The sequence below is a fragment of the Melanerpes formicivorus genome, unplaced genomic scaffold, assembly GCF_026170545.1.
Source record: "Melanerpes formicivorus ecotype bairdi unplaced genomic scaffold, bMelFor1.0.p_v2 SCAF_8, whole genome shotgun sequence".
NCBI classification, from domain to species: domain Eukaryota; kingdom Metazoa; phylum Chordata; class Aves; order Piciformes; family Picidae; genus Melanerpes; species Melanerpes formicivorus.
The window spans coordinates 13,021,587-13,034,485 of NW_027142360.1; the positions used below are offsets into that span (position 1 = coordinate 13,021,587).

General features: G+C 43.9%; 1 protein-coding gene across 1 annotated transcript in view; it reads right to left on the reverse strand.

Moving 5' to 3' along the window:
• The window catches only part of CREB3L2 (cAMP responsive element binding protein 3 like 2), an 85,637-nt gene that overhangs the window by 25,455 nt on the left and 47,283 nt on the right, over window positions 1-12,899 (reverse strand). The window contains exon 2 of the mRNA XM_068142175.1: window positions 12,361-12,577. Coding sequence (XP_067998276.1) covers window positions 12,361-12,577 — 217 coding nt within the window. The remainder of the gene's footprint in view (window positions 1-12,360; window positions 12,578-12,899) is intronic.

Below are 12,899 nucleotides of genomic sequence, written 5' to 3' on the forward strand. Positions count from 1 at the left end.
TCTAGTGTGGGGTGTCAGGGGGGTTGGAACTAGATGATCCTTGTGGTCCCTTCCAACCCTGAATGAAACTATGAAAGGAAAGCATGGAGCAACACGCTAGTCAAATCCCACCTTGACACTCCCCACTTTTTCCAAGCTGCTGTTACTCATTCACTATCATCATCATCAATGTTGTTACTTTCTTTTGACACACTACTTGTAGCAAAATCCCAGTCAATGCTTCTAACTGCAATGCACCAGCACTGTGCTAAACTCCACAGAAAACGTTTACTCAGCATTAAGGTTGCAGAGCACCCAGCTATTAAGAAACACCTATGAAAGTTTAATTTGGTCTACTTTTGCACATGATACACACCTAAAAAATAATCATGTTTTAATAGTGTGATCCAACAATTTCTCCACAGAACCTGTGCCTTAATAAGCAGAATGCTTCTCTAACTGAGGAGTTACTCCACGTTTTGTTATCTATGGTTTTGTTATTCTCACCGTCTCATGTACAGATTTGTTGCTCCTTTACCAAATATAATTCAAATTCTGTTCCCACAGAGCTCTTTAATTCCTTCCTAGGAAAATGCTTCAGCAACTTGAATTGATTTCCACAGCTGTCCTGAAAATTCAAACGAGGCATGGAGAGATAAAGGCCAAAAATTATCTAGTAGTTTTAAATGGCCAGCTGGAGACAACTGGGATAGCATTTTCCAGATGATTTAGCACTGTTGTTTTGTTTCATCAAAATACAGTAAGCATTGAGTCTTCAGGTGCAGCTGTAAGCATCTACCATTTCTGCAAGCTAAAATGTCAGAGTTTGAAATCAGGTGTCCAAAAAACCCATTCATCACAGCAACTCTAGATTAAAATGACATTTCTTTGAAAACATTTGGTGTGCTGTTTCTGTCATGAAGCCTGTCCCACCTTTCCTGAAGACTCTTGTTTAGCATGCAACTTCCCCTCTTAAGAAAACAAAGACAGGAGCCACCTAAAGTTCCAATGTAAGGTAGTTCAACATACTGAGCCACGCTCTCACTCATCACAAGTCCAGCTTGATCCCAGATCTGACATGCAACACGTTATAAGATGTTGTCTAAGTGATAATGCAAGGGAAAAAGCTCAAAACAGAAGATAATTCCCTCAGTACTGCAAGCATAAGCACTGCAACTACAGCAAAGTGTCCAAGAAGCAAACTCTTTCTGTCCCTGGTCTTGATTTCAAAGGCCCTAATCTTAGCCCAGGTTCCATCATCTGCAGTTCAGATGGGCAATGCTTGGAAGGATCTACTCAGCATAACACAAGTGGGCTCTCCCTTTTCACTTTTTCTCTGGATCACTACACCCAAAAGGAAAAAGGCCATGTAACCTTTCACACAATGAAAGGTGCCACTTGGTGCCACAGGCTAGTAGTCATGAGGTCTTGGGTGATAGGTTGGACTTGATGATCCTCGAGGTCTTTTCCAACCTTATTGATTCTATGAAGGCAAGAAATCTTTAAAAGCCATTACGACGACTGAGTTAGGCGCAAGTGCTTGGCTTTGGGTGCACAACACGCCCAGGTTAACTTATGTCTATGATCCACACCACTTACATCATGATGGTAGCTTTCAACAGAAATGGATTTCAGTGTTCCTCTAAGCAGCAGAGCTGTAGCAGTAACTGGTATGTGTGCTTTAGGCGTACGTGACAAACACACAACCGAGAAGGGTTGTGTTTGTACATGGCAGGAGTAATACATACTGCTTATGTGTTTGCTTAAAAATACTTTGGAATATACCTGTATTTATATAGAGATATTGGAAAAAAATATAAATATAGTCTCTTAACAACACCATGTGCAGTTTTCTAGGATACCCATACTTCTGTGAAGAACTGCAACATTTTACTTCTTTCCTTGTTCTATATAACATCATGAGAAGGCAGCTCAAGGAAAGTGGAAAAGATCAAAAGTGGGGGTGCTTAAGCTTGCACCAAGGGCCCACATTCGCAACAGCTGTAGTTTGGACAAGCATTCAGTCCTTGCCTGCACCCTGCTTCTGAAGTTGCTGCTCCTATACAGCTAGCAGCAGGATCCAAGGATGCCCACTAGCTGTGTAACACAGAAATACAGTTGCAAACCAGGAGCCAGGTAACCGCACAGAAAAAATACCTCTTGGAAGAGGCTCAGAATTTGTTTGTGGGGGAAATGGCTGCTCGCTCTTTATCCACAGAAAGACCCCACCACAAAGGCCTCTGCTGAGGTAGAGACTCTGGGCATGCTGCTGCACATGCTGCTTGCAGGGAAGTTCAGCACCCTCAGCTCAGCAGTCTGAGCCTTTCTGGCCTCCCAAAGGCAGGTTGGGCCTTTCTAGAGGAATAATTGCTTCCTTGTCTTCCCCCGGTGCCCAGCTCTGGGCTCATGTAACACCTCCTGATAGACACAAGCCTTGTTCATCATGCCTGAAATGCTGAACTCCAACGCCGCTGCTGCTACCCCTCCTCCCCTCTGTGAGGTGAGAGCCCACATTCATCGACAAACAGTTTCTCTTACAGATTTTCCAGATGGCATTTCCCCCTCCCAGCGTGTGCACACACTCCCACCACAAATAATGAAACCGAAGCCCTCGAAACAGCCTTGACAAAGGAGATACTGTTTGACTACCAAACATTGGGGTCCTTTTTACAGTGCCAGGAAGAGAAAATCAAATAAATGGGCAAAGATGAATGGCAGCAATACATAGTAATCACAACACACAGCAGAAGCAGCCTTTCTCCTAACAAAGGATCGCCAGTCATACTGGCATCTCACCTCTGAGCAGTCACAGAGTGCATCTAAGACCCACAGATTATTTGTATCGCTGTCAAAGTTTCTTAGACAGAAACAAGGACACATTGTCCCTTATATACCTAAACAATCAGGGTCAGTACCCTCTTTCCTATGGAGAATTTGACAGTTTTCAATAAGAATCATCTGGTCATATTAGACCAGCCAGGAGATGGTTACAGGTTCTGCTTTAACCTCCCTTCAAACTAAGACTTTAACCAAGAGTAGCTGTCAGCTGGGATACAGTCCTTAATTTTTTTAATTTCACTTAGATGTAAAAATGGTTTTTAATAGCATCACTGTTTATATACATGGGAGTGAGGCACAGACCGAGGTGGCAGCTTTGACTTGCAGCCTTAAAGCTTGCTACTATTGAACTATGAACAGTGGCATTGAGTGCACCCTCAGCAAGTTTGCTGACAAAACCAAGCTGTGTGGCGCAGCAGACACGCTGGAGGGAAGGGATCCATCCAGAATGACCTTGACAGGCTGGAGAGGTGAGCTCATGCCAACCTCATGAGTTTCAACAAGACCAAATGCCAGATCCTGCATCTGGGTCAGGGCAATCCCAAGCACTTATACAGGCTGGGCAGTGACTGGCTCGAGAGCAGCCCTGAAGAAAAGGACTTGGGGGTGCTGGGGGATGAGAAGCTCAATATGAGTCACCAGTGTGCACTTGCAGCCCAGAAAGCAAATCACATCCTGGGCTGCATCAAGAGAAGCACAGCCAGCAGGTTGAGGTTGATTCTCCCCCCCCTGCTCTGGTGAGACACCACCTGGAGTACTGTGTCCAGTTCTGGAGCCCCTATTACAGGAAGGATCTGGATGTGCTGGAGCATGCCGAGAGATCAAAGGGCTGGAGCACCTCTTCTCTGAGGACAGACTGAGAGAGTTGGGGCTATTCAGTCTGGAGAAGAGAAGGATCTGAGGAGACCTTATTGTGGCTTTCCAGTATCTTAATAGGGCCTGGTGAAAGCTGGCGAGGGACTTTCTGGGGTGTCAGGCAATGATAGGACTAGGAGGAAATGGAACAAAACATAGAATTGGGTAGATTCAGACTGGATGTCAGGAAGAAGTTCTTCACCATGAGGGTGGTGAGACACTGGAACAGGTTGCCCAGGGAGGTGATAGAAGCCTCATCCTTGGAGGTTTTTAAGGCCAGGCTGGATGCGGCTCTGAGCAACGTGATCTAGTGTGAGGTGTCCCTGCCCATGGCAGGGGGAATTGGAACTAGATGATCCTTGAAGTCCCTTCCAACCCTGACAATTCTGTGAGTCTATGATAGATGTTTTTTTTAAATCTATGTGAAAATTATCCACAGAACCATTGTGTCCAAATAAAACCATTCTCTGTCACCCATCTGAATTTTTCTCCCCACATCCCCACAGATGTTGTGAAGGCATATATGCAGTATGGCAGCAATCAGGCCTCAACACACATTTAAAGGAGTTGATGCTCACAGTGCATAACTAAGAGAGCATGAATTCCCAGTGCAACACTACAGAGAGAGTAAGCTCACTGGTTTCAGAAACAGTAGGACTAGAACTGGGAGGAATATTCCCTAATATGCATCTTTAGGGAAATTCTTCCTGGGAAATCAGCTCCTGGGGATACTTGACAGTTTTAAAAAGGAAATGCAACTGTCCCTTTGCTTAGAAAGGAACTGCAATAGCTGAATGCTCAGAAGATCCTCCTTACAGGGAAACACCTAGGAAGTGAAGTTCTTTTAAGCTATATCCAAGCAAGAATCAAGAGGGAACTTAACCACAGCCTACAAACACCTGGGGAAAGAGGTATCCAAGAGCAGGTGGCTCTTCACTCCAGGTAGAAAAAAAGGCCATAAGGATGTGAGAAACTAGAAGCTAAAGGAGGTCTGACTGCACATAAAGTTGTTAATTATTAACAGTAATAGTAAGTAAGCACCAAAATGCCCATCTCTAAACCAAAATTGATATTGAGACACACTGCTGCCCAAGCAGAAGTTACAGGATTGATTCACAGTGATCTACTGATTTAGACCTTGGACATATAAGAAGTTCAAAAGTTTTCTCGTCCTTTAAAAGCTGCAGATGCTAATAAGGACTGACTGCTACCCTTCCACATCAAAAATCACCAAATACAGGCTATCAGCACCAAATACCTTTCTCCTCATTTCCTGGATACATGAAAAGAAAAAAACCCACACAGGAAAAAAGCTCCAAAAAACATCAGTATGGCTTTGACAGCATCTTTTCAAAACACAAGTACACTTTTTTTTGTTCCAGTTCCATTTCTTTAAAAGTTAGGGCAGAGGAGGTTTCATTTTCATTGTTCACATTTCATAGATTCAGGATTTGGAGGCAGAAGCAGGACAATGCATCCCTCAGTGCAGAGCCTATATTAAAAGAAATAAAATTAGGATATGCAACATCACAGATTTGTCAGGACTGGAAGGGACCTCAAGTTCCAACCCCCCTGCCACAGGCAGGGACACCCTTCACTAGATCAGGTTGCTACATTCAGCCTGGCTTTAAAAACATCCAGGCATGTGGCTTCCACCACCTCTGTGGGCAACCTGTTCCAGTGTCTCACCAGCTTTATGGTAAAGAACTTCTTCCTAACATCTGATCTAAATCTACCCTCCTCTAGCTTGGATCCAAGATAGCCTACTATAAAAAATAAATATATTATGACTTATGTATACACTGCATGAAGAGCACCTGAGCCTCAAGCCCACAGGTGTCTTCATACAGAAACAGCACATGGCACCAATTATAGCTAATGTACTCCATACATAAGCAAGTATGTTCCTGTACAAAGTGTTGCCTGAGATGAGGGCTAGAGTTATTGTTAAATGGCTATTTGACCTAGAGAAGTGGGAGCCACATACAGTGATTTTTAGGCTTTTGTTTGTTTTGGGGTTCTTGTTTGGTTAGGTTTTTTTCTTTTTCAAACCACGGAGTTGAAGCTTAAAAGGTAAATTCGGGGGTTGAAAACACATTACAATAAAACATATCCTCAGCAGCAAAAAATCCAGTAATAATACAGCTTGTATTCTGAGGCTAGCATCAGTTTTGGCACAACTAAGCATAAAATAGAAACATACCATTTCTGAAATCAGCCTGTCAAACCTTTAGCCAAGACAAGCTGCTTCAAATCCAACAGTAACTTCAAAGCATTCCTGAGCAGGAAAGCAGAACAGGAGGGGCAGGTGGGGACCAAAACTACTCTCGAAAGCAGAGCCCTTAGGGGGCTGGGAAAGGAACGCAAGCAGCCACCTGGCCATAATTTGAGGACAGAAACTATACAAATGACTTTTCACTCTCTGAGCCCTGCCAGGCTCATGAACTAAAACATACACACAAAACCCAAACACATGCCCACTGCAAATCACCCCCTATCACTTGTGCTGATCCCAGAGGATGCCTTTGTATTCCCATTGCACTTTTACTTCAGTCTCACCTACAGATCTCACACATCCAAACCAAGGGCAGCTGCTGTCCTAAGGTTTGTGCCTACTTTACACATGATGAAGCATAAGAGGGCAAGGAAGGACCCCATACTCGCATCTCAAGTCACACAGGAGGCTAATCATAGTCCCTGCTAAAACTCAATTCTTGCCATACTCCTGTCTGACCCACAGCCCTTTCTTTCCACAAGGCTGCAGAGACTAGAGAACTGAAGACAGACATGCACCAGCCATACCAGCTTTTTCCCCCTAACCATTTACAACTGTCAGGAGCAAACCTGTGCCTCAGAAGGCCCTGATGTGCAGCAAGAGCTCTCCTTTATCCACCTGCCCTGTTTCTCAGCCTCCTCTCCCAGCTTCTTCATTTCCTTCCAGGAAGCATTTTCCACTTCACAACTACGCACTGTGCTTCTCCACAGCTACTCTCCAGTTGTCTCAAAAACCTGCTGTGAGAGAAGTGGCAACACAACTGATGTGGCTCATCAGTACCCAGGCTGCAGCCTCCTTTTTCATGTGACAGCCTGGAGCCCTCTCCAGGCCAGGTGCCTTATTCATCAGTTCAGACAAACAAAAGCACATGATCAGCCAGCCAGCTGCAAGCAAGCAGGTCAAATCTGTAAATTGCTCCCTCTACTATCTTTAGTCTTTAAAGTTTATGCAAAATTGAATATAAGAATAGATTCTCAGTGAAGAAAAAACCAAACAAGTAAATGCCAGATGTCTTTCTCACATCTGCTTTTAAAATAGGTACTCCTGCCAATACTTTTGTAAGCTTGAGATTTAAGGATTGACACCTTCAGAGACCCTATATTAGCAACAACCTGCAAGTATACAGAAAACTTCTTCTGCACAAAGCTGGCCAAACACCCTCAATACAGTGAAGTCAGAATAGTGATAACTGGGGAAATATGATGCTGGGACCTTGGTCTTTTGAGGTCACTAAGACTCCTCAGGAGAATTAAACCCAGGCTTACAAGTTTGCCAGGTTTTACACTTCAAGAACATTTTTTAAACACTTAGATGTAAGATTTACACTTACAGGAATAGGTCAGTTTAGCAGTTGTAGAAATCCTGGTAATGGCCAGGTAGTTGCCAATGACAACCGTTTACAGCAGAATTTAATTGTTCCCCTGCAAGTGTTGGCAATAAGGTGCTTGTGGAGTCAGAATGATCATTTGCTCCACCATAACAGTAAGTACATTTTCAGTAAGTTTTTGGCAGGGAAAAGAAGATGGAAACAGACACTGAATGGCTTGAACCTCTCTTGAAGACAATGTGCCACGCTAAACAGGCCCTTTTCTTACTCTCCCTGTAAACTGGGGCTCTTGGACCCCACACTTGGGAATATGTAGATGAAAGCCATTGTAAACATTTGGGTGCTATTGAATCAGATAGAAATGACTCCCAAAATCCAATTCCCTCCTCCAACAGGCAGGCACAGACTGAAAGAGGAAGACAGAAAGGCAGGCAGTAGAGCAACACAATGTGGGGTCAGCCTGGTGGCAGCACTCAGCACACAAGGTCAGCAGGACCCTGCTCCAGGATAGGTGATATGCCCCCAAGTGTCACTCCTGCCTCTCCAACAGGCTTGTCACCATGGAAGTAAACTTCAGATTTTAAAGCTGTTTTTAAAAATAGATAGGTACACCAACACCATACTTGTGTGGTACAAGCCACCTCCTGCTCACCCTCATCACAAGCAAACTCCTGACAGCACAAGACTCATCGGCAGGCCAGGCTGGCACAGGGCTTGGAAGCCACCCGCACACTCCAGGCACAGAATGGCACCCAAGGGCTGAGCAATCGATTAGTGTTACACAATTAACATGCACCAAGTTAAAGTGACACAGGGAACCAGGTTGCATTTCAATATCACAAGGTGCCTGAAAAGTTGCTTTTGCTGAAAGAGTTTGCAGCAACAGGTCATACTAACGGAGTAACTGCTGCTTTGACAGCCCGTAATAGCCACCATTTCCAAGTACGCATTGTCTAGCCATATGGGCTAAGGGACTTGGCCCTACAAAGTCCTGGGTTTTTTTCTTCCTCACTCTTCCCCTGTCTCTGCTTGCCCATAAACACCCCCAGGTCTAGGAGGGAATGGCATTTCTGCTCACCCTGGGAAAAAACCCACCATCTCTCATTGCCAGGACAACTGCTGAGAGATTTACAAAGAAACACTCCATTACTGACTTCACTGCAAAGCTAGAGCAAAGCCTGTTGGCTGCATTTTTTGGGCACAACGTCAGGTCCCCAGTCCTCTACAGCAAAGGTGAAGCTCTGAAACAGTATCCAGATCCAGCTTAACTGCTGTTTGCCACGCTCCTGGCACTGCTGCTGAACACAGTATGTATGTCCACATGCATGCAAGTGGCATCCATGAGCCTCTGTTCTGATTTTGGGTGGAATAAAGTTAACTTTCTTCATAGTAGCTGGTCGAGTGCTGTGTTTTGGATTTTGGATGAGCATAACGTTGCTATCACACTCGTGGTTTTAGTTGTTGCTAAGCAGTGTTTATACTGCTAAGGACTTCTTAGCATCTCATACTGCCCCGGCATTGGAGGCTGGGAGTGCAGAAGCAGCTGTGTGGGGACACAGCAAGGACAGCTCACTCAAATGAGCTGAAGGGATATTCCATACCATATGTCCTCATGTCCTGTATACTAAACAGGGGGAGTTGGCTGGGGGCCCCATGACTTCATGATTAGCTGAGCATCACATAGTGGCTGGTAAGCAAGGGCACTGTGCATCACTTGTTTTGCCTATTCCACTACTATTGTTTTATCTTCATTTTCTATCCTATTAATCTGTCTTTATCTCAACACACAAGTTTTACTTATTTTTTTTCTCTCTCCAATTCTCTCCCCCCATCCCACTGGTTGGGGTAGGGAGTGAGCTGCTGTGTGGTGCTTAATTGCTAGGGTTAAATCCCAACAGCCTCTTCATTAGCAGCTCCTACTTCCAGTCCTGCAGCACAGAGTCCTGCAGAATCATGAGCCTTACCATGGAAAAAACACATAAACACAACAGCTGTAAAAGCTCACCAATCTTCCCAGTGGGGTGCTTATATGGAGTATGTACATTTTGTTGTATGTTCTTTATGTAACTCCTTCAGCCAAACTTCATTTTTCAGCCCCTGCCACTCCACAAAACCACTCTCAGTTCCCCAGCAGCAGGGGATCATGCTGCATGCAGCAAATGGACCTCCCACTCCACACTCTGTACTTCCTGTTCCTCAGAAGGACACTGATGCTCTCAGTATCTGTCCTCTTACTCCACCAAAGGGTATTCACCAGAGCCATCAGGAGCACTGTGTACCTCCATTAAGAACAGAGATGCTTTTGATCTCCAGGGTCAAATCCTGCAGTGCTGTCACCCACAAAATCCCCCTCTTCTGCTCTCATGGACTGAAAAAAATCTCTGTTCTGAAGTCAATAGGTATTGGAAGTTTGTGAGCATGATTCAAGGGTTAAGATTAAATACAATCCCAAAACACCAAGAACAACTCCTCCTCCTCTCTTATGAAACAGTGAAGAGTGAACAGAAAATGAAATGCTTTTCATTCATTTTCTATTTTTGAACCCACTTGTTAATGTTTCTTGGCTTTTTAAAACACCATTTGACTACAGCTCTATTAATTACCCAGTGGGCTCAGCAGCATGAATTTCATCAGTGTTTTTCTCCAAAGGATACCCCTCATTTTTAGCCTAGTTTGAAGCTTTTCCCTGTTAACTTCCAGAGAAGCTTAATTTTCAGAGTTTCTTGTGCTTGTTACTCCTGCCACAATTAATACCTCCTGTATGCATTAATTTAAAAATATTCACAAAACACAGCCAGGAAATATGAAATAGGAAGGCTTTATGTAGATGTGTTTTCAGATCATCACCACAATCCCTGTATTACATTGAAAAGCCTAGTCGGGGGGGTTATTCCTTGTCCTCTTGTGAAATCTCACAACAGATCTTTAAAAAAGCACTTTGCACTACAGAACTGTCAGCCTTTGAAAACTCAGGTCCTGGTGGATCTTCATAAACTGCTTAGATTAGATTAATGAGGACACAGTCTCAAGCTGCACCAGGGGAAGTTTAGGCTCGAGGTGAGGAGAAAGAGAGTCATTCATCATTGGAACGGGCTGCCCAGGGAGGTGGTGGAGTCACTGTCCCTGGAGGTGTTCAAGAGGGGATTGGACGTGGCACTTGGTGCCATGGTCTAGTCATGAGGTCTGTGGTGACAGGTTTGACTTGATGATCTTTGAGGTCTCTTCCAACCTTGGTGATACTGTGATACATAAGCACTGATCTTTGTCCCTTTTATTTTGATGCAATTTAGTAATGTACTGCTTTTCACTACAAAGCTAATGTTGAAGACAAACACCAATCATTAGGAGTCTGCTGTGGTGTGGTGGTTTTAGGCTATGCCTTTAAAATTTAGTTACAGATTTTGAGCAGAAAAGTAGAAAAATGTAAATAAATCACTACTGGGTGTAAAAAGGAAAACAAAAGATTATTCTAAACAAATTCATTGGATATCTAGAATAAGATGGACTGTACCATAACAATTCTCTCCTGATCTCCAGCTGGTTTTGCTTCGCTCAGAAGAGATAATCTGCTTGTTGGCTGGCCTTGGCTAGGTCAAACTCACTGCTTTTTCTCTCCACTTCTTTCTCTCTTGGGACAGGGAGGTAGGGAAGGGCAGTGGAACAGCTTCCCTGGTTTCTGACCTGGGGTGGGGGTGTGTTGTTTGCTAATTGTAACTATCTGTATAATATTGTAAATACTGTATAGTTTGTATGTAATTCATTGCATTCCATTGTAGAGTGTAGTTCTTGCTTGTAAATATAGCTTCATTTGCTTCTAACTGGCAAAGTTAATGCTGGGGGGAAACTTCAGCCCACCACAGATGGTGATTATTCCTAATAGTTACTAGATATTCATGGCCTTGCTCCTCCAGCAATCAGCAGCTTTTACTTTGAGCTCTCCTTCCTGCTAGCAGGCATCTTCGTGCTGGAACAGGCAGGTTGGATCTCCTCCCCCCACCAGTCTTGCATTTTTCTTTTTTTCCCCCTCCAGATGTTTGTAACAGCTGAATTAAAGATAACTGCTAAAAAAAAATGCTGCTGGTTTTAATCATTGTCTATGCATTGCCATTTCCCACAGCCACAGAATCTAGAAAGCTGCAGTTTGGTTTTCTTTGGGGTTTTTTACTAAAAATATTTAAAAAAAAACCAAAAAAAACCCCAACCAAACAAACCAAAACAAACCCAAAACCAACCAAACAAAATCCCCAACAACAAGGGCTTCAGCAAGACAAGTTTTAAGACTGAGGCAGCACCTGAAGTTACATTCCTACACATGTAGAGATACCAGAAATCTCCAGGTACTCACTACTGAAAACCAGTATTGTAAAAGGTTTGATTATAATAAACCTGAAGCTATGTAGCTTTGAAGGGACCTCTGGAGACTCTCTTGCTAAGTCCTCATTCAGCCGCCTCAGGCCAATTTGGATCACGAAGATTTCACAGCCTCTCTGGATGCCTACTCAAATGCCTGACTCACCCTCACAGTCACATTATTTTGCTAACTCCCAGCTAGAATTTCTGGGGTTTGCAACCATTGTTTTTTCTGCTATCACTATATATCCCAGAGGAGTCCAGCTTTGTCTTCTCTGCACCCTTCCACCAGATAGAGATAGACAGCTTTCCTATGTCTTTTTTTTCCAGAAGAAAATATCCACTTCACCCTTTCCTTACATGTCATATTCTACAGTACTCAGACTACATGGTGATCCTCATTTGACTCATTCAGTTTAACAGCTTCCATTTACCTCCAGTGAACACAGATTCAGGTACATGGTAACAAGTGTATTTCTGGCTTTCCACCCATTTGTTGTTGATGGGTACTTTAGTTATAATTAAAAATGTTTACAGTACAAAGGTAGTAACTTCTGTTGAGCACAGTTTCACTGCCTACAGACAAGTTTCTTTATGCACAATGCCTGCAGACTGAAACAAACTGTTGTAGGTATATCAATTATCAAAGAGCATTCACAGGCACCCTTAGTGCATCATCACCCCAACAGGAAAACTTCATTCTGCATCATCACAACAAATGAACAGTGCACACCACCTTCATTAAAGTTGTCCTCAGTTGAGATGTGAGTCAGGGGAGACTGGGGTCGAGAGTCCCCACAGAGGGAGTAGCTGTGTTCTGCCTGGATGAGAGGTGCTGGGGACGCTGGAGACAATTCCACCTCCATTATCTCATTCTTCTCAGACAAGAAGGGATCATTCAAGAGCTGGCCTAGGACATCAGGTGAAAACTCATCCAGGAACTCTGTGAAGTGCTGTGGAGATAAAACAGGAGGAAAAAATTTATCTCCTTCCCTGTCATGCCAACAACAGAAGAGTGAGTGTTGATCAGAACAACTCTAGCATCTGCACCGGGCATCCGTGCCAGCAAGTAGCAGGATCTACCAGCCTAGCCAACAATCTCCTCCTCCAATCACTACTTCAAGCTGAAGAGCCACAGCTAAAACAAAAGTCCTCTCAGGAGGCATAAAGTACAACAGAAGAGCCTCTGATTAACTTGCAATGAAAATGGGAAAAAGAAGCATGGTAGTCATGTCCTGAAGCAGCCTCTCCTCCCCTCCTCCTGCAAGGGCACTC